General features: G+C 39.6%; 1 protein-coding gene across 2 annotated transcripts in view; it reads left to right on the top strand.

Moving 5' to 3' along the window:
* The window catches only part of RNF128 (ring finger protein 128), a 113,491-nt gene that overhangs the window by 73,014 nt on the left and 26,553 nt on the right, over positions 1–13,924 (top strand). For both annotated transcript variants that reach the window (XM_072125936.1, XM_072125937.1), the window contains exon 2: positions 3,609–3,856. In XM_072125936.1, coding sequence (XP_071982037.1) covers positions 3,609–3,856 — 248 coding nt within the window. The remainder of the gene's footprint in view (positions 1–3,608; positions 3,857–13,924) is intronic.

Here is a 13,924-nt window from a genome sequence, read left to right as displayed (position 1 = left end):
TTTTGGTTTGCGAAATCCAGCCACCGCAGGGTCTGTGATTCATGTTCGATATACACTCACTGGCCACTTTATTAGGTACACCATGCTAGTAATGGGTTGGACCCCCTTTTGCCCTCAGAACTGCCTCAATTCTTCGTGGCATAGATTAAACAAGGTGCTGGAAGCATTCCTCAGAGATTTTGGTCCATATTGACATGATGGCATCACACAGTTGCCGCAGATTTGTCGGCTGCACATCCATGATGCGAATCTCCCGTTCTACCACATCCCAAAGATGCTCTATTGGATTGAGATCTGGTGACTGTGGAGGCCATTTGAGTACAGTGAACTCATTGTCATGTTCAAGAAACCAGTCTGAGATGATTCCAGCTTTATGACATGGAGCATTATCCTGCTGAAAGTAGCCATCAGATGTTGGGTACATTGTGGTCATAAAGGGATGGACATGGTCCGCAACAATACTCAGGTAGGCTGTGGCGTTGCAACGATGCTCAATTGGTACCAAGGGGCCCAAAGAGTGCCAAGAAAATATTCCCCACACCATGACACCGCCACCACCAGCCTGAACCGTTGATACAAGGCAGGATGGATCCATGCTTTCATGTTGTTGACGCCAAATTCTGACCCTACCATCCGAATGTCGCAGCAGAAATCGAGACTCATCAGACCAGGCAACGTTTTTCCAATCTTCTACTGTCCAATTTCGATGAGCTTGTGCAAATTGTAGCCTCAGTTTCCTGTTCTTAGCTGAAAGGAGTGGCACCTAGTGTGGTCTTCTGCTGCTGTAGCCCATCTGCCTCAAAGTTCGATGTACTGTGCGTTCAGAGATGCTCTTCTACCTACCTTGGTTGTAACGGGAGGCGATTTGAGTCACTGTTGCCTTTCTATCAGCTCGAACTCTGGCATCAACAAGGCATTTCCGCCCACAGAACTGCCGCTCACTGGATGTTTTTTCTTTTTCGGACCATTCTCTGTAAACCCTAGAGATGGTTGTGCATGAAAATCCCAGTAGATCAGCAATTTCTGAAATACTCAGACCAGCCCTTCTGGCACCAACAACCATGCCACGTTCAAAGCCACTCAAATCACCTTTCTTCCCCATACTGATGCTCGGTTTGAACTGCAGGAGATTGTCTTGACCATGTCTACATGCCTAAATGCACTGAGTTGCCGCCATGTGATTGGCTGATTAGAAATTAAGTGTTAACGAGCAGTTGGACAGGTGTACCTAATAAAGTGGCCGGTGAGTGTAGGTCCCAATGGCCATACAACACCAATCAGAAATGTGTATTTTATTATTCTTTGACTATAGGGATAACTTTAATTTATATTAGAACCCATGTAATGAGAATAGATCCTACTTTTAGTCTGAATGAACCTGTCACTCAGGATAACCTGCAATGCACATTTGCCCTATTCTATTAGGGCCTTGGTCTTTGTCTAGTTAACTCACCTATTCCTAATATTCCACTTTGAAAGTAAATTTTTGGAGTGTGCAAATATGACCTGTACATTTCGGTAAAACAACATGGCCTCATTAACCCCTTAAAGGGGTTTTCCCACGAAAGAAAATTCTCACATTTCAATCCCCTAGTGACGTTAACACAATAAAGATCATTCTAACCCCTTACTTTACAATGTTACTCAGTTTTATTGCTGTTTTAGCTCCTACCTCTCCCTCTGCTGCTCAATGCAAAATCCTAGGGTGTGGGCAGGGCCCCTGTAAGCAGATACATTACTGTATGATCCATCTAGTTCTGTGGGGTGACAATGTGGTTACATTATCAGGGTATAAGGTGTATATGCCAATTCATCTGGTTACTGATATTGTACTAACACACAGACACATAGGGGGAGATGATACAGATCAGAGATGCATGTGATAATTACACAGAGGCTGACAGACCATTACAGTGTTACACGGAGCTCTGCTACATCTCGATATGTGCCACCCTCTTCCCCTGGTCACTTATCTCCTGTAGCTTGTTGTTTTGAACCCTCTCTCTCTCCTCACAATCTCCTGGTAGGAAGTGTCTGTCTGTGCAGCAGTGTGAGCTCCGTGCAGGGGGCGGAGCTACAGCCACACAGCAGAGACAGACCAAAATCTCAGCATCACGATCTTGCACAAAAATCAATAAGTTACTTGGTCATGTCTAGCAGGAACTGAAATTGTGTACAGAAGAACTGATACACAGGTTGGGCTTATCTGTAAAATGCTGCATTTTTGTTAATAACTTTGAATTAGAAAACATGTTACTTTATTATCCTGAGTACATATAAGAAACTTATCTAAGTGGGAATACCCCTTTAAAGACCACTACTTTTACAGCAGACAGTAAAGAATATCTACCATCAAAATCTATCTTTTGATATTTGCTTTTATGGCCTCCTTCCTTCTAAAATTTTTAAAATTACATTACACTAATGAGCATGAGAGCTTAAAAAACCTAACATCAGATTACTTCTTTTAAATATACTGCACGGAAAGGGAGAATAAAAGTTAATCAGTAGGTTATATAAAACCCAAAACTATGCTATGGAAAACTACATTTGTGCCAAAAAAAAAAAACAAGACCTCATACAGCTAAAGTGACACAAAAATAAAGAAAAAAGTTATTTTCTAGTAGGCATTGCTGAAAAAAAACGAAAAAGTAGCCGGGTCATTAACACAGAAGCCGTGTGAGGATATAAGGGGTTTAAAACACACGCATTAACGCCACGTGTGAATGCACCCTAACTCTTCTGAACAGATTGCCCTAATTCTTAATTGCATAATGTTTTTCTCCGTTGAGCTAAATTTAGAATTGTGTAGGTGTGTTGTTGGTATATGCTAAGTTGACTATCCGGTCACATGTATGACTGAGTATATACAGTACTATTGTATGTTTCCAAGAACTTCTAGCTACTTTGTATGTTAATGAAAAGAGAAGATGCCATACTGAATGGAGACAAAAAAAAGTAGATTTGATATGGAACTTGTGAAATGGTTACAGGCAGTTTCAGGGTTATATACAAGATGGATTATTTAGGTTTGTACTTGGGTTGCATTTGTATGTAAATTGGAATAGGTATATTTTAGAAGTTTTAGTCCAGAAAAAAACAAATTGGATTTTCCAAATTTTGTCCTGTCCTGGGAACAAGGATTATCAATAAAACTTAATTACAGACACCTTACAGCTGATCATGGCAAAGCACCCAGAGAGCTTCACCAGAGGTCACAGAGGTCTGTCTATAAGTCGAGTGTCCTTAAGTTGGGGACAGCCTGTATTTGGTAAAAGTAATTTGAATCAAGGTCAAGGGTTTTATTCCAATAGGTTTTAGATATGCATCAAGTGATTGATATTCAGCCTAAACTGTGAGCACTAAATAAAATTCACTATAACTATAGTAAATCAAATTGGTCATGGAGAGAAAATGGTTAAAGGAAATCTACCATCAAAGTCCATCATAATAAACCAGGGACACTTACTCATAGATCCAGGCACTGTTACTATGGTTATCTTGTATTTGTTATCCATGGCTTCATGCCTTCTAAAATCAACTTTTAAAATTACGCTAATGAGCCAGACCAACTTTCCAATCTTTTTTTTTTTTTTTTCCCCCCGCAGGCACAAAGGATACCATTGCCATCATGATCGGATATATAAAAGGAATAGAGATCGTCAATCTTATCCGCAGCCATGTCCAGGTGACCATGATTATCGAGGTTGGAAAGAAGCATGGATCCTGGATGAACCACTATTCCATTTTCTTTGTCTCCATATCTTTCTTTGTGGTGACAGCCGCTACAGTCGGCTACTTCATCTTCTATTCTGCTCGCAGATGGAGACACACAAGAGCCCAGAACCAGAGAATGGTAAGTGAACACTAGCAATGCCAGGGATTCGTAGTGTTGATGTTTTAAGAAGTTACCAGGCTTTTTAGCTTGCATAAGAATGTTACAATAACAGGTAATAGTAACAGACTGTCCTCTCTGTGTGATTTTACATGTGGAAGCTGGAACTCTCTAAGAGCAAGTGGTCCTTCACACTGAAGTGCTCTTGAAAACTATAGCAGGCTCCAAGGTAGATTCGTAAGCATTACTCGGATCTGAGAGAAGGGTCTGCGGAACTCGATACAGAAGGACCTTCCTCTGTACACTTGCAGGACCTGCAGCACCTAATAAAACGTTCGTTTTTTTTTTTTTGCCAGGATTCCTACCTGGTGCTTTCATCAGCATCTCTTTTAAAGGAAATCTACCAAAATCCAGCATATTAAACCATTACTCAAAGATCCAGGCACTGTTGTCATCTTCTTATATTTGTATCCATTGCTTCCTGCCTTATAAAATTTACTTTTGAAATTATGCTCATAAGACAGAAGGCGTCAGGGTGGCGTTCTATGCAGTAGCTTCATAGGCTGTTAAACTGTGCAGAAACACTTCCCACCCTTCCTCTGCTTTCTATAATTACACAATGCTGAAGGGGAGACAGCGTAACAGCACGGAGAGATTCTGTTGATAACACCACCAGGAGTCCTTCTGGTTCATTAGCATAGTTTTAAATGTTAATTTTAGGATATAAACCATGGATAAAAAATATAAGATGATTACCAGTCATTGTGCCTGAGTCTATGAGTAATTGCCCCTGGTTTATCCATGCTTGATTGTGATGGTAGATCTCCCTTAGTTCTCATTAGTATTGATCACCCATACAATGTGGATATTTAGGATTCTTCTGCCTCTTCCTGGGCATGACACCTATTTGGCCTGTATGTTTTAATTAAAGAAGAAGCGGGGACGAGCAGCGCCCCTCTCCACAGAGATACACGTGGCATGGCGCCGTATTACAGGGAAAGATGGGACATGTCCTATCTTTTTCCCGGGTACGGAATGGTACGGTGCCGCACGTGTGCTGCTCCATGCGCCCATTGGCAGTCTATGGGGAAGTATAGACGGTGGTGTGAATGCAGCCCTATACTGGTGCCCATAATATACAGCAGAGGATTTTATGTATATAGAGGACAATAGGTGGTGACGGACAGTCTAGTGTTAATGCTTTTAAGGAGGTTGGCCAGGGGTTTTCGTGAGCCCCAGATGATGAGATCAATCATTGCTTGGACAAGTTAATGTGCCTTAAAGGACATCTACCACCAGATTTAGGAGTGGTAGACTGTCACAAAAGCAATACTCATTACCTTATGGGTTCAGTGGCACTGTTTATGTCCTGCGCCTCCACGTCTGCTAGACCAAATAAAGTGCTTTATAAAAATATGCAAATGAGCCAGAGGTGCTCAGGCCTCTACTAGCTCAGCACCTCCTGGCTCCGTCTGATGATGAAATATGCACTCAGCCTTCCAGCACATGCACATGAGTACTACACCTTTGGCCGTGGAACAATGCAGCTGCACAAGAAGACACAGAGGTGAGATTTGCAGACAAGCAAGTGGCGTCACCCACTGTCTACAAGCTTAAGGCCGGCTGGCGGAGTGAATCTAAATGCATATTTTATCATATTTTAATAATTGATATATTTTTTTATCATATTTTTCTAAAGTACTTTATTCACTGTAGACAGAAACACCGCCACTTAACCCCTTAAGTAATTAGCATTGCTTTGGTAACAGTGTACCACCCCTAAATCTGGTGATAATGTCCTCTAAAGGACATCTACCATCAGGATGAAAGACTGATAGGAAATGAGCCTGAGGGGCTCCAGGCTCCATTAACACCTATGGAGCCTGGAGCCCCTCAGGCTCATTTGCATTCAGTCCTTCATCCTGGTGGTAGATGCTTTTTAAGTAGACGGGAAATGGCTAAAGTTTAATAAAATTGTTCCATACCCAAAAATGATAGTTTATTAGTGTGTTATCATCTTCTTTCTGAAAGACTATTTCCATGGCAATTGTAAATTTGACTTGACTCAACGCTTTTAATGAACATTTGATGCCATCTCTTTGCTAGTAAATTTCATTCCACACGTATGATCTGCAATAAAGTTTCCGTCTCTTTAATTCCACGAAAGGCCACAAAGGCTTAAATATGATAATGATATGACACTCCTCATATTTTCCATAATCTTTGTCATGAAGTATTTATTTTGGGCATCATTATTAGCTTGATTCTTTAGCGATTCTCTTCTGTCCGGTGGGTCGATAGAGATGAATCTTCATAGTGGGTGCAGCCCCAGAGGGTCAGTTCATAATTCGCTATCTTTTCCATTATAGAACATTGTAAGAAAAACAAAATAACAAAAAAAACTCCTTAACATAGAGGTGAATTTACCCAAACACTGATTTCTTGGGAACTGGTGTATTTGGAGAGGGGTTGATGGAGGTTGTCAAATACAACCCATCAGAATCTTTTGGGACATTACACTATCCACAGATTCTTATGGACCAGTGGCTGATATTGCCATATCCTAACTATAGAACAGTATAATATTCCTGGACATCCTTAATATACTGTATGGGACATGTCAGCCATTGAAGATGTTCATGTGGTGTTCTATCTTTTGGCCAAACAATTGTTCATAGCAGCAACAATGTTTATTCTGAGAACTTTGCTGGGAGTGGATATATTATTCTGTACCAGCTACACCTGGCATATACATTAGGGAACATAGAGTTCAGGTTTCTACTTTCCTTCCCCTTTAATTACTATGTTATAATATGACAATGCAGGCATAGACTGAAAGGGCTTGGTTTACAATTATGTGTAAGAATGAGCTTCAGGATTCCCACTATATTTTGTATAATGCAGGTTCTCTAACATATGGAGTCTCTTCCAAGTAACATCCAGATAAAAATATAACCCACCTGGCCTTCAAAGCGCTCTTCTGATCTTACCTGTTCTTGAAAATTGCTATTTCTCTCTCTTGATGGCACCTAAAAGGCTAAGGCTCAAAAATAATCAAAATTTCATTGGGCCGGTACAACCAATTCTAACAGTCTCTATCATTAGACCAATATGGCTTTGGCAATTAACTCAATACAGCTTGGGCACGTTGTAGCATAGTTTTTCACACCCCTATATCCAAGGCAGAGCCTGCATGTGTGCAGATATGAAACTCCTCTTCGATGTCTGTAAATGCAGTAAACTAAAACTATCCACATGATACAGTGGAATAAAGAAAACCAAGAAGTAGATAAAAAGGCAATACAGCTCTTAAAAATTCTATAAAAAATTGTAGGTTTTGGGTCCGGGGCATAACTAGGGGAAGCTGGGCCCCATCGCAGACTTCTGAATGGGGCCCCCTTCTGCCTTCACCAGGCAGTCTTCGTATCCCACGGAGATTGAGGGCACATATCTTTCCCAATATCTAGTCCTGACGTCCCCTCTTCCGAAATTTCTTATCTGGCTTCCCGACTCATGTGCACCGTTATATTCAGGTGTTGACATACAATGTGCAGCATAATCTGTATATAATGGTGCACATTCACCGTTGTTTAGTGTGTCTGAACGGACACCGGGGCCCCCTGACACTGCGGGTCCCATAGCAGCCGCTATGGCTGCTGCCGCTGTAGTTACACCCCTGTTTTGGGTACATCTTGTATACAATAAGTTACTATGAAAGTACCTAGGTATTATATATGTATATATTGCATCTGGGGTGCTATTTTTGTGTCCCCGATATTTCATAACCATGCTTGGCCCCAGTTCTCTTGCAAAAAAAGTGACCTTGCAGCGAATATGCAACCACTTTGCACGCTATTGTAGATGTAGGCAATGTTGTACTCCTTGGCAAATAATTTTAACTTTGGCAACATGGAAATTAGTTAGTTACAATGCAATTTCTTGGATGGATAACACAAAAATATAAAAGCACTTCCTGAACTATTGTACCGTGACTCATAGGGAGTGTTGTAGTTTCTATTTATTTACAGTCCGAGAAATAATGTTACCTTGAGATTCCAAATAGAATCGCTGGCATAGAAATAGGGCAATAAACTCATCTATGTTGTTTTTAGCTTTTCTTCTCTTGTTGTTGTGTGTTTTTATTATTTTTATATTATTTTGCTTGTTATAAAGGGACATGTGAGGTTTGGGCAATGGATGTTGATTTCCTAGTGGCCCTACTTGTTTGTCAGATGCCTAAAATACTATATAAATACTGTTATTAGATGTCCACAAAGCCAAATACACAAAGTCCTCAATCCTAATCTCAGGTTTACTGTCTTGATGGCAATACAGCACATACTGTGCATATGAACACATGGGGACATAGAGCATTTTAAAAATTTTCACATTTTCAATACTTAAGCCCTGTGAAGAGAACTAAATTGTGGCCCTTGGGAATGGGGTTTATATAGGTGACTTTTAACATTGTAATTCTGTAATGATATGCTGTGTATGTAAATCTAGCAAAAGCTCTAAGCTAGCTCGTCGGGAACAAATTCTAGACAATCTGCCTTGCTTGCCAGAATAGAAAGAAGAATAATAGAGAATTTTTTAAAATAGAATTATATTTGGTTTTTTTTTTTACTTGTATGATTTTAAAATTCCAAAAAAGTCTGCAAAAAAAAAAATTTAACATGGAAACTTTCTATAAAATAATAGGCAATTTTCTGATGAAACGTCCCTTTAGGAATTCCAGCACATGAAGCATGGTAATGACTCCATAAAATGACTTCCTTGAGCCTGCAAATAATAGACTGGCACAATAAAAAATATTTCTGTTGGTGGCAATTATTGTATTGCACAACAGTGTGTGCCCAGCAGATTCCTGACACCACTTCATATCCCTACTTACTGATGATCATTCATGAATTCCTATCAGTTTACCGACCAATAAGAGCATGAATACAATGGGTCAGGAAGTAAGAGTTCTCCCTACGGAGACTTTGCCAAATGAGGCCGCCTTATAGGTGTCCAGAGACTTCTAGCCATTGATGCTCCACTAGGGGAATCTGGAAAATATCCAAATATGTTTTTCAGGACGGGACAAGAAAAACATTGCCTCCTTTTGCTACCTTGAAAGGCAGCCACATTAATATCAAGCAGGACTTTCAAGAAACCTATAGAGATGATGTTGGATTAAAACCAAAGCAGTAACTCCAGAAGGAACAGACTCCCAACTGTAGACAATACTGTTTTGATGTAGTTGCATCTCTTCAGTACAGTGTAGGTAAAACTATGTGCAGTCATGTGGCCAGGATGTGATTTTTTTTTTTTTTTTAATGCGACAGTGATGTAGCCAAAATTGTCAAATCACTTTATTCCAATAATCCATCATAAACTGAGCATTTATTTTCTCGTTAATGGAGCTTTTGTAACCTGCAAAAACAAATTACTGTTTACTTGGAAAGTTCAGTAAATAATACATCTGTTATGAATTATTGAAATACTGTGGTAATTGTCACTTTTCGGCCTCACCATGACTGAATCAAATGTATTCTTTTTAACACTAAAACTAGACCAATGTGGTGGCATAATTCATAAAAGCAACTTTAAAGTGAGATATAAATTGGTTGTATTAAGTAGAGGAGGTGGAGAATTTAACACTGAAGTCAAGGTCTTCCCCACCCCTGAACGCCTCCACCCCTGTGATTGACTGGATACACCAGACTTCAGGAGCTCTGGTTAGTGATGTCTCTGGATGCAGCACAGCCAATTACAGGGAAGGGGGCATTCTGAGGCGGAGGGAGCTTGACTTCATTGCTAAACTCTCCTTCATACTATACAACCAATATACCTCTTACTTCAAAGTTGATTTTTCTGGATAATACCACCACATTGGGCCATGAAAGAACAGTGTTTTATTAGTTTCATTTCTGCTAACGAGTTCCCTTTTTAAAGTTCATAAATTGGGGAGATTTCAGAAACACAAGTCTGTGTGTAGCGTGACAATTTATAATTTAGGATAATTAACATGCTACTAATTAAGTAGAAGTGCGCTTGATAATGATTTGTATCATGAAACAATGTGACCTTAGAGAATGACTTGTCCATTATAAACAAACTGAAATTAACCTTCCCTAAATTACTAAATGGTATGATTCAAATAACCTAAATATGTGACTGAACTTTTTAATTAGCTTCCTTATCATGTAATGTATGGCAAAGTTTAATAGACCATATAGAGTTTAGAGAAATGGAGACAAAAGACTATTTTCATCAGATGTTGTGGGTGAAGAGATGATCTTTTTACTATGGCAGACTATACTAGAAAGTATGATGAATGATTCTATATTGTAAAAGCTTGGGACTTGTGGGGTGTTCCCGTCATGTAAAGGTTGGTATGTACCAAAAGTTGTCCAGGTAAAGAGGATACCAGCCGTAGCAGCTTGGGACAGCTGGAACCAGATTTTCTATTATGGGCCTTAACTCTTTGTTCTAGATTATCTTGACATCCGAGTCAGAAACATCTGAATGGTGTCCACCCAGAAATCTGTTCAAATGGAAAAACCTGTCTGTCCTGATGTTTGCATCTAATTTTAGCTGTGCCTGTGATATAATAGCGCTGATTTTGATCACCATTCCCATTGTGTTTGGAGAACTAATGCTGTGTAGATAACTTAAAGGATATCTACCACCAGGATGAAGGACTTCATGCAAATGAGCCCGAGGGGCTTCAGGCTCCATTAACACCTATGGAACCTGGAGACCCTCATTCTCATTTACATACAGTCCTTCATCCTGGTGGTAGATGCCCTTTAAAGAGGACCTGCCAGTTTGGGGCCCTAAACCAACTGCAGGTCTGTATATCTCATCTTCATATTGCCTCAATTAAAAAAAAAAAAAAGTCTGACTCTCATCAGTAGATCCCATACGGGATCTCCTCTTGCATTGTGGCAAGTGAAGCTGGGGCAATATTCCACCTTCATTGCGCATGCGCTGTACTTGCAGTGCTTGTGTAGTAGTGTCGGCGTTTACTACGCCAGATTCATTAGCTGCAATGAGCAGGTGCTCGGAGCTCTGGGGATATATATATATTTTATTTATTTATTTATTTTTTTGTGCGACCATGTAGTGGGCGATTTTTAGGACACTAAACTACCGGTCCATATGGACCTGTAGGCGGTTTAGTGTCCCAAACCACCTTTACACATTATGTTCAAAAATCTCTAAAATTTGGAGACCACAGCACTTGGCTAAATGCTGCAATCTCTACACTTCTTATTAACTACACATTATTTTTCGGTGGTTGTACTTGGTATTGCTAGAGGACCGTGGAGACTTCAAGAAGCAAATTTGAATTTCAGGCTTTAAAGCTTTATCAATTTTGGACTCTGATTATTTTTTAAACTTGGTACTTTACAGACCCTAACAAAGATGGGAGCAGATACAGTCATGTTCTATCATGATGTTTACTTTTTCAACATAAACCTCTGTACTTTCACCCTTGTACAGTGCAGCCGAAAGCTAATATTTTAGATAAGATAATTCTAATCTCATATTATGCAACCACATTATTAGAGGACAGGAATACAATGTAATATTCGTACTATACACCCCAAAAACTGGGCTGACGTACTTGATGTCTAATAAAACAAAATGTTGCAAAATTGTATGGGATACGAGACTTGTTCTATATTTTCCTATTGCCCCATACCAACTGTTTCGGGGGTCTACCACCTGGTACTCCAGGGATTACGCTTCCAAGTGCCAGACCTCCGATACTTCAGTGTGTAATGATGAAGGCCATATTGCCAAAACGTCATATTAGTCACAACAAAATAAATCGACACCCTATCGGTGCCCGGACTCTACTTCATACATGAACACTGGGTTGGATCACTACCCTGGAGCACTGGACTGTTCTCTGATGTGCAGACCACACGTTCTTAACCTTCTGAAATTGTGTGAGACACTAGATCATGGATATAATCATGGATGATGTATGAGCCGTAGCTGTGGGTGATGACTTCGGCAAAGTCAAAAAGTTTTTCTTTTCTTTTGTTTGTGTTTTTTATCCAGTTGGAACAAGTATTGGTTGGACTCAATAATTGGTCCATGTTGGTAGAGTTTGTTATTGCTACACAATTTCTACTTCTGATGCAATATACAACACTGTAACATTGTAAAAGATTAATTAGGCCCTACATTGGCCCAATGAAATGGGCATCTAGTTATAAATGCCAAATAAATGTGTATATAATGTTGCACCAATACTGTGTAACAGAGGGCGCCCTAACAAGGTTATACTGTATAGCTGGCCATTAAATGATTACACATGCAGGGAATCCTATGTCTTTACAGAATCCAGAGTAATTAAAATTTCCATTTAATTTCTAATATGGAGAGGTATTGGTAGTTTATGTTCCTATTTGTTTTACCAGTAATTTTGTACCTAGCGTAACTGGGTAAATGTAATAGATAAGTTGGCCATATCTGTTAAGCAATATTTAATGTGTCGGGCAGGGACGGCTCTGTCTATACCAGTATGTACCGTGTCTGCTTGTGATCTACAAATCCACTATCTTCATGCTTTTGCTGGTTGGCTATCCTGCTGATATGATAATTCTCAAGCACAGCTGATTGATTTGTATAATGAGTGACTGGCACAGACTATCCCTGGACGTAATTTTGCGCATGTGGAATTTGACCATTTGTACAAATCCATAGTTACACCTGTGATGCACAACGAAGTCTGCACCTGTCCAGGAACGGGGGTGGGGGTTGTCTGGTCTTGGTTGGAATTGATATTAAAAATGTCTACGGTATTACACTTGCTATTCCTGTTGTGGTAAGGACTATTTTGATTGGGGCATAGGGTATGTAGAATCAGTAGGTAGACCAGGCATTATACATGTAACCTTGACATTGTATAGGAGACCTGTGAAACTGTTCCGTTCCTCCTCTTAGAATTGGTCTCATTCGTTACATATTACAATAATTCAGTCGCTAGCTTTCTATATGTTTGATGTAAGCTTTATACATTGAGGTTACTGTTGTGTACATTAAATTCAGTAATGGAAAAAGAAAGTATGCTGTAAGCTCCCTCTAGTGGTGGCAGCAGACTATGGATTTTATGTCAATGTTTATATATTATATAGAGATTTGGTGCTGTATTATAAAAATGGAGCTCTGAATTACATCTAGTGGGAAAAGAGATTTGGGGATAGGCGTTTAGATGGACAGTCTCTTTTGCTTCTGGCTATGAATTGTCTATTGACACCTATGACTCTAGCTGCCATTGCGGTTTTATACTACTAACGTCTAGTCATCAACGCCAATTTTACAATGTGCATATAAGAAGTTTATTATTCACGGCCACACAAAAATCTGGGTTATAACAATCAACACAGTGTTGGTATGACCTTGGAAGAATTCTGTCTATTGCTTCAGAATTTTATCTTATTTGGCCTCCATGGCTTTTTTGCAATGTCAACAAGTAATGGCGCTTACCTGAACTAGTCTTACCCAGCTGCCCCCATCTACCATAATTTCCATGTTTGGGTTTGCTGCTACTAAAATAAAAAAACAAAACAAAATGTAAATTGTCATTTGCTTTACCTGGAATATGATTTACATTTATAGATATCCCCTCGTAACACTAATGAATTTGCTAATTAATTACAAAAGTTTACATGCTTTCATTGCTTTATATGGAAGTAAATGATTATAAATGTGTAAGTACTGTATCACAAGGCTGATAAGAGACCTTCTGCCCCTCCATTGGGGATATAACAACTGTTGATTTATTGAACTGTGGCTTCTAAAAAATCTGCTGAAAACCTGAACAAAAATTGGCAACTACCTGACAAAAGAAAGTCTCATCTGACCTAGTGTCCGTTTTCAAATACTGTAAGGTACTGACTGAAGACTAGGTGCCCTCACATGTCGCCCTATGGAAAGTTTCTTTAGTGGTGTTTTCCAATGTAACCAGAATAATACAATACAATGTGCAAAATTGCCTTTACAGGCGGCCCCCTACTTAAGAACACCCGATTTACGGACAACCCTTAGTTACAGACAGACCTCTGGATACTTGTTATTTACTGT

This window comes from Engystomops pustulosus, chromosome 9, assembly GCF_040894005.1.
Source record: "Engystomops pustulosus chromosome 9, aEngPut4.maternal, whole genome shotgun sequence".
NCBI lineage: Eukaryota > Metazoa > Chordata > Amphibia > Anura > Leptodactylidae > Engystomops > Engystomops pustulosus.
This window is presented reverse-complemented; position numbering and strand designations above follow the sequence as displayed.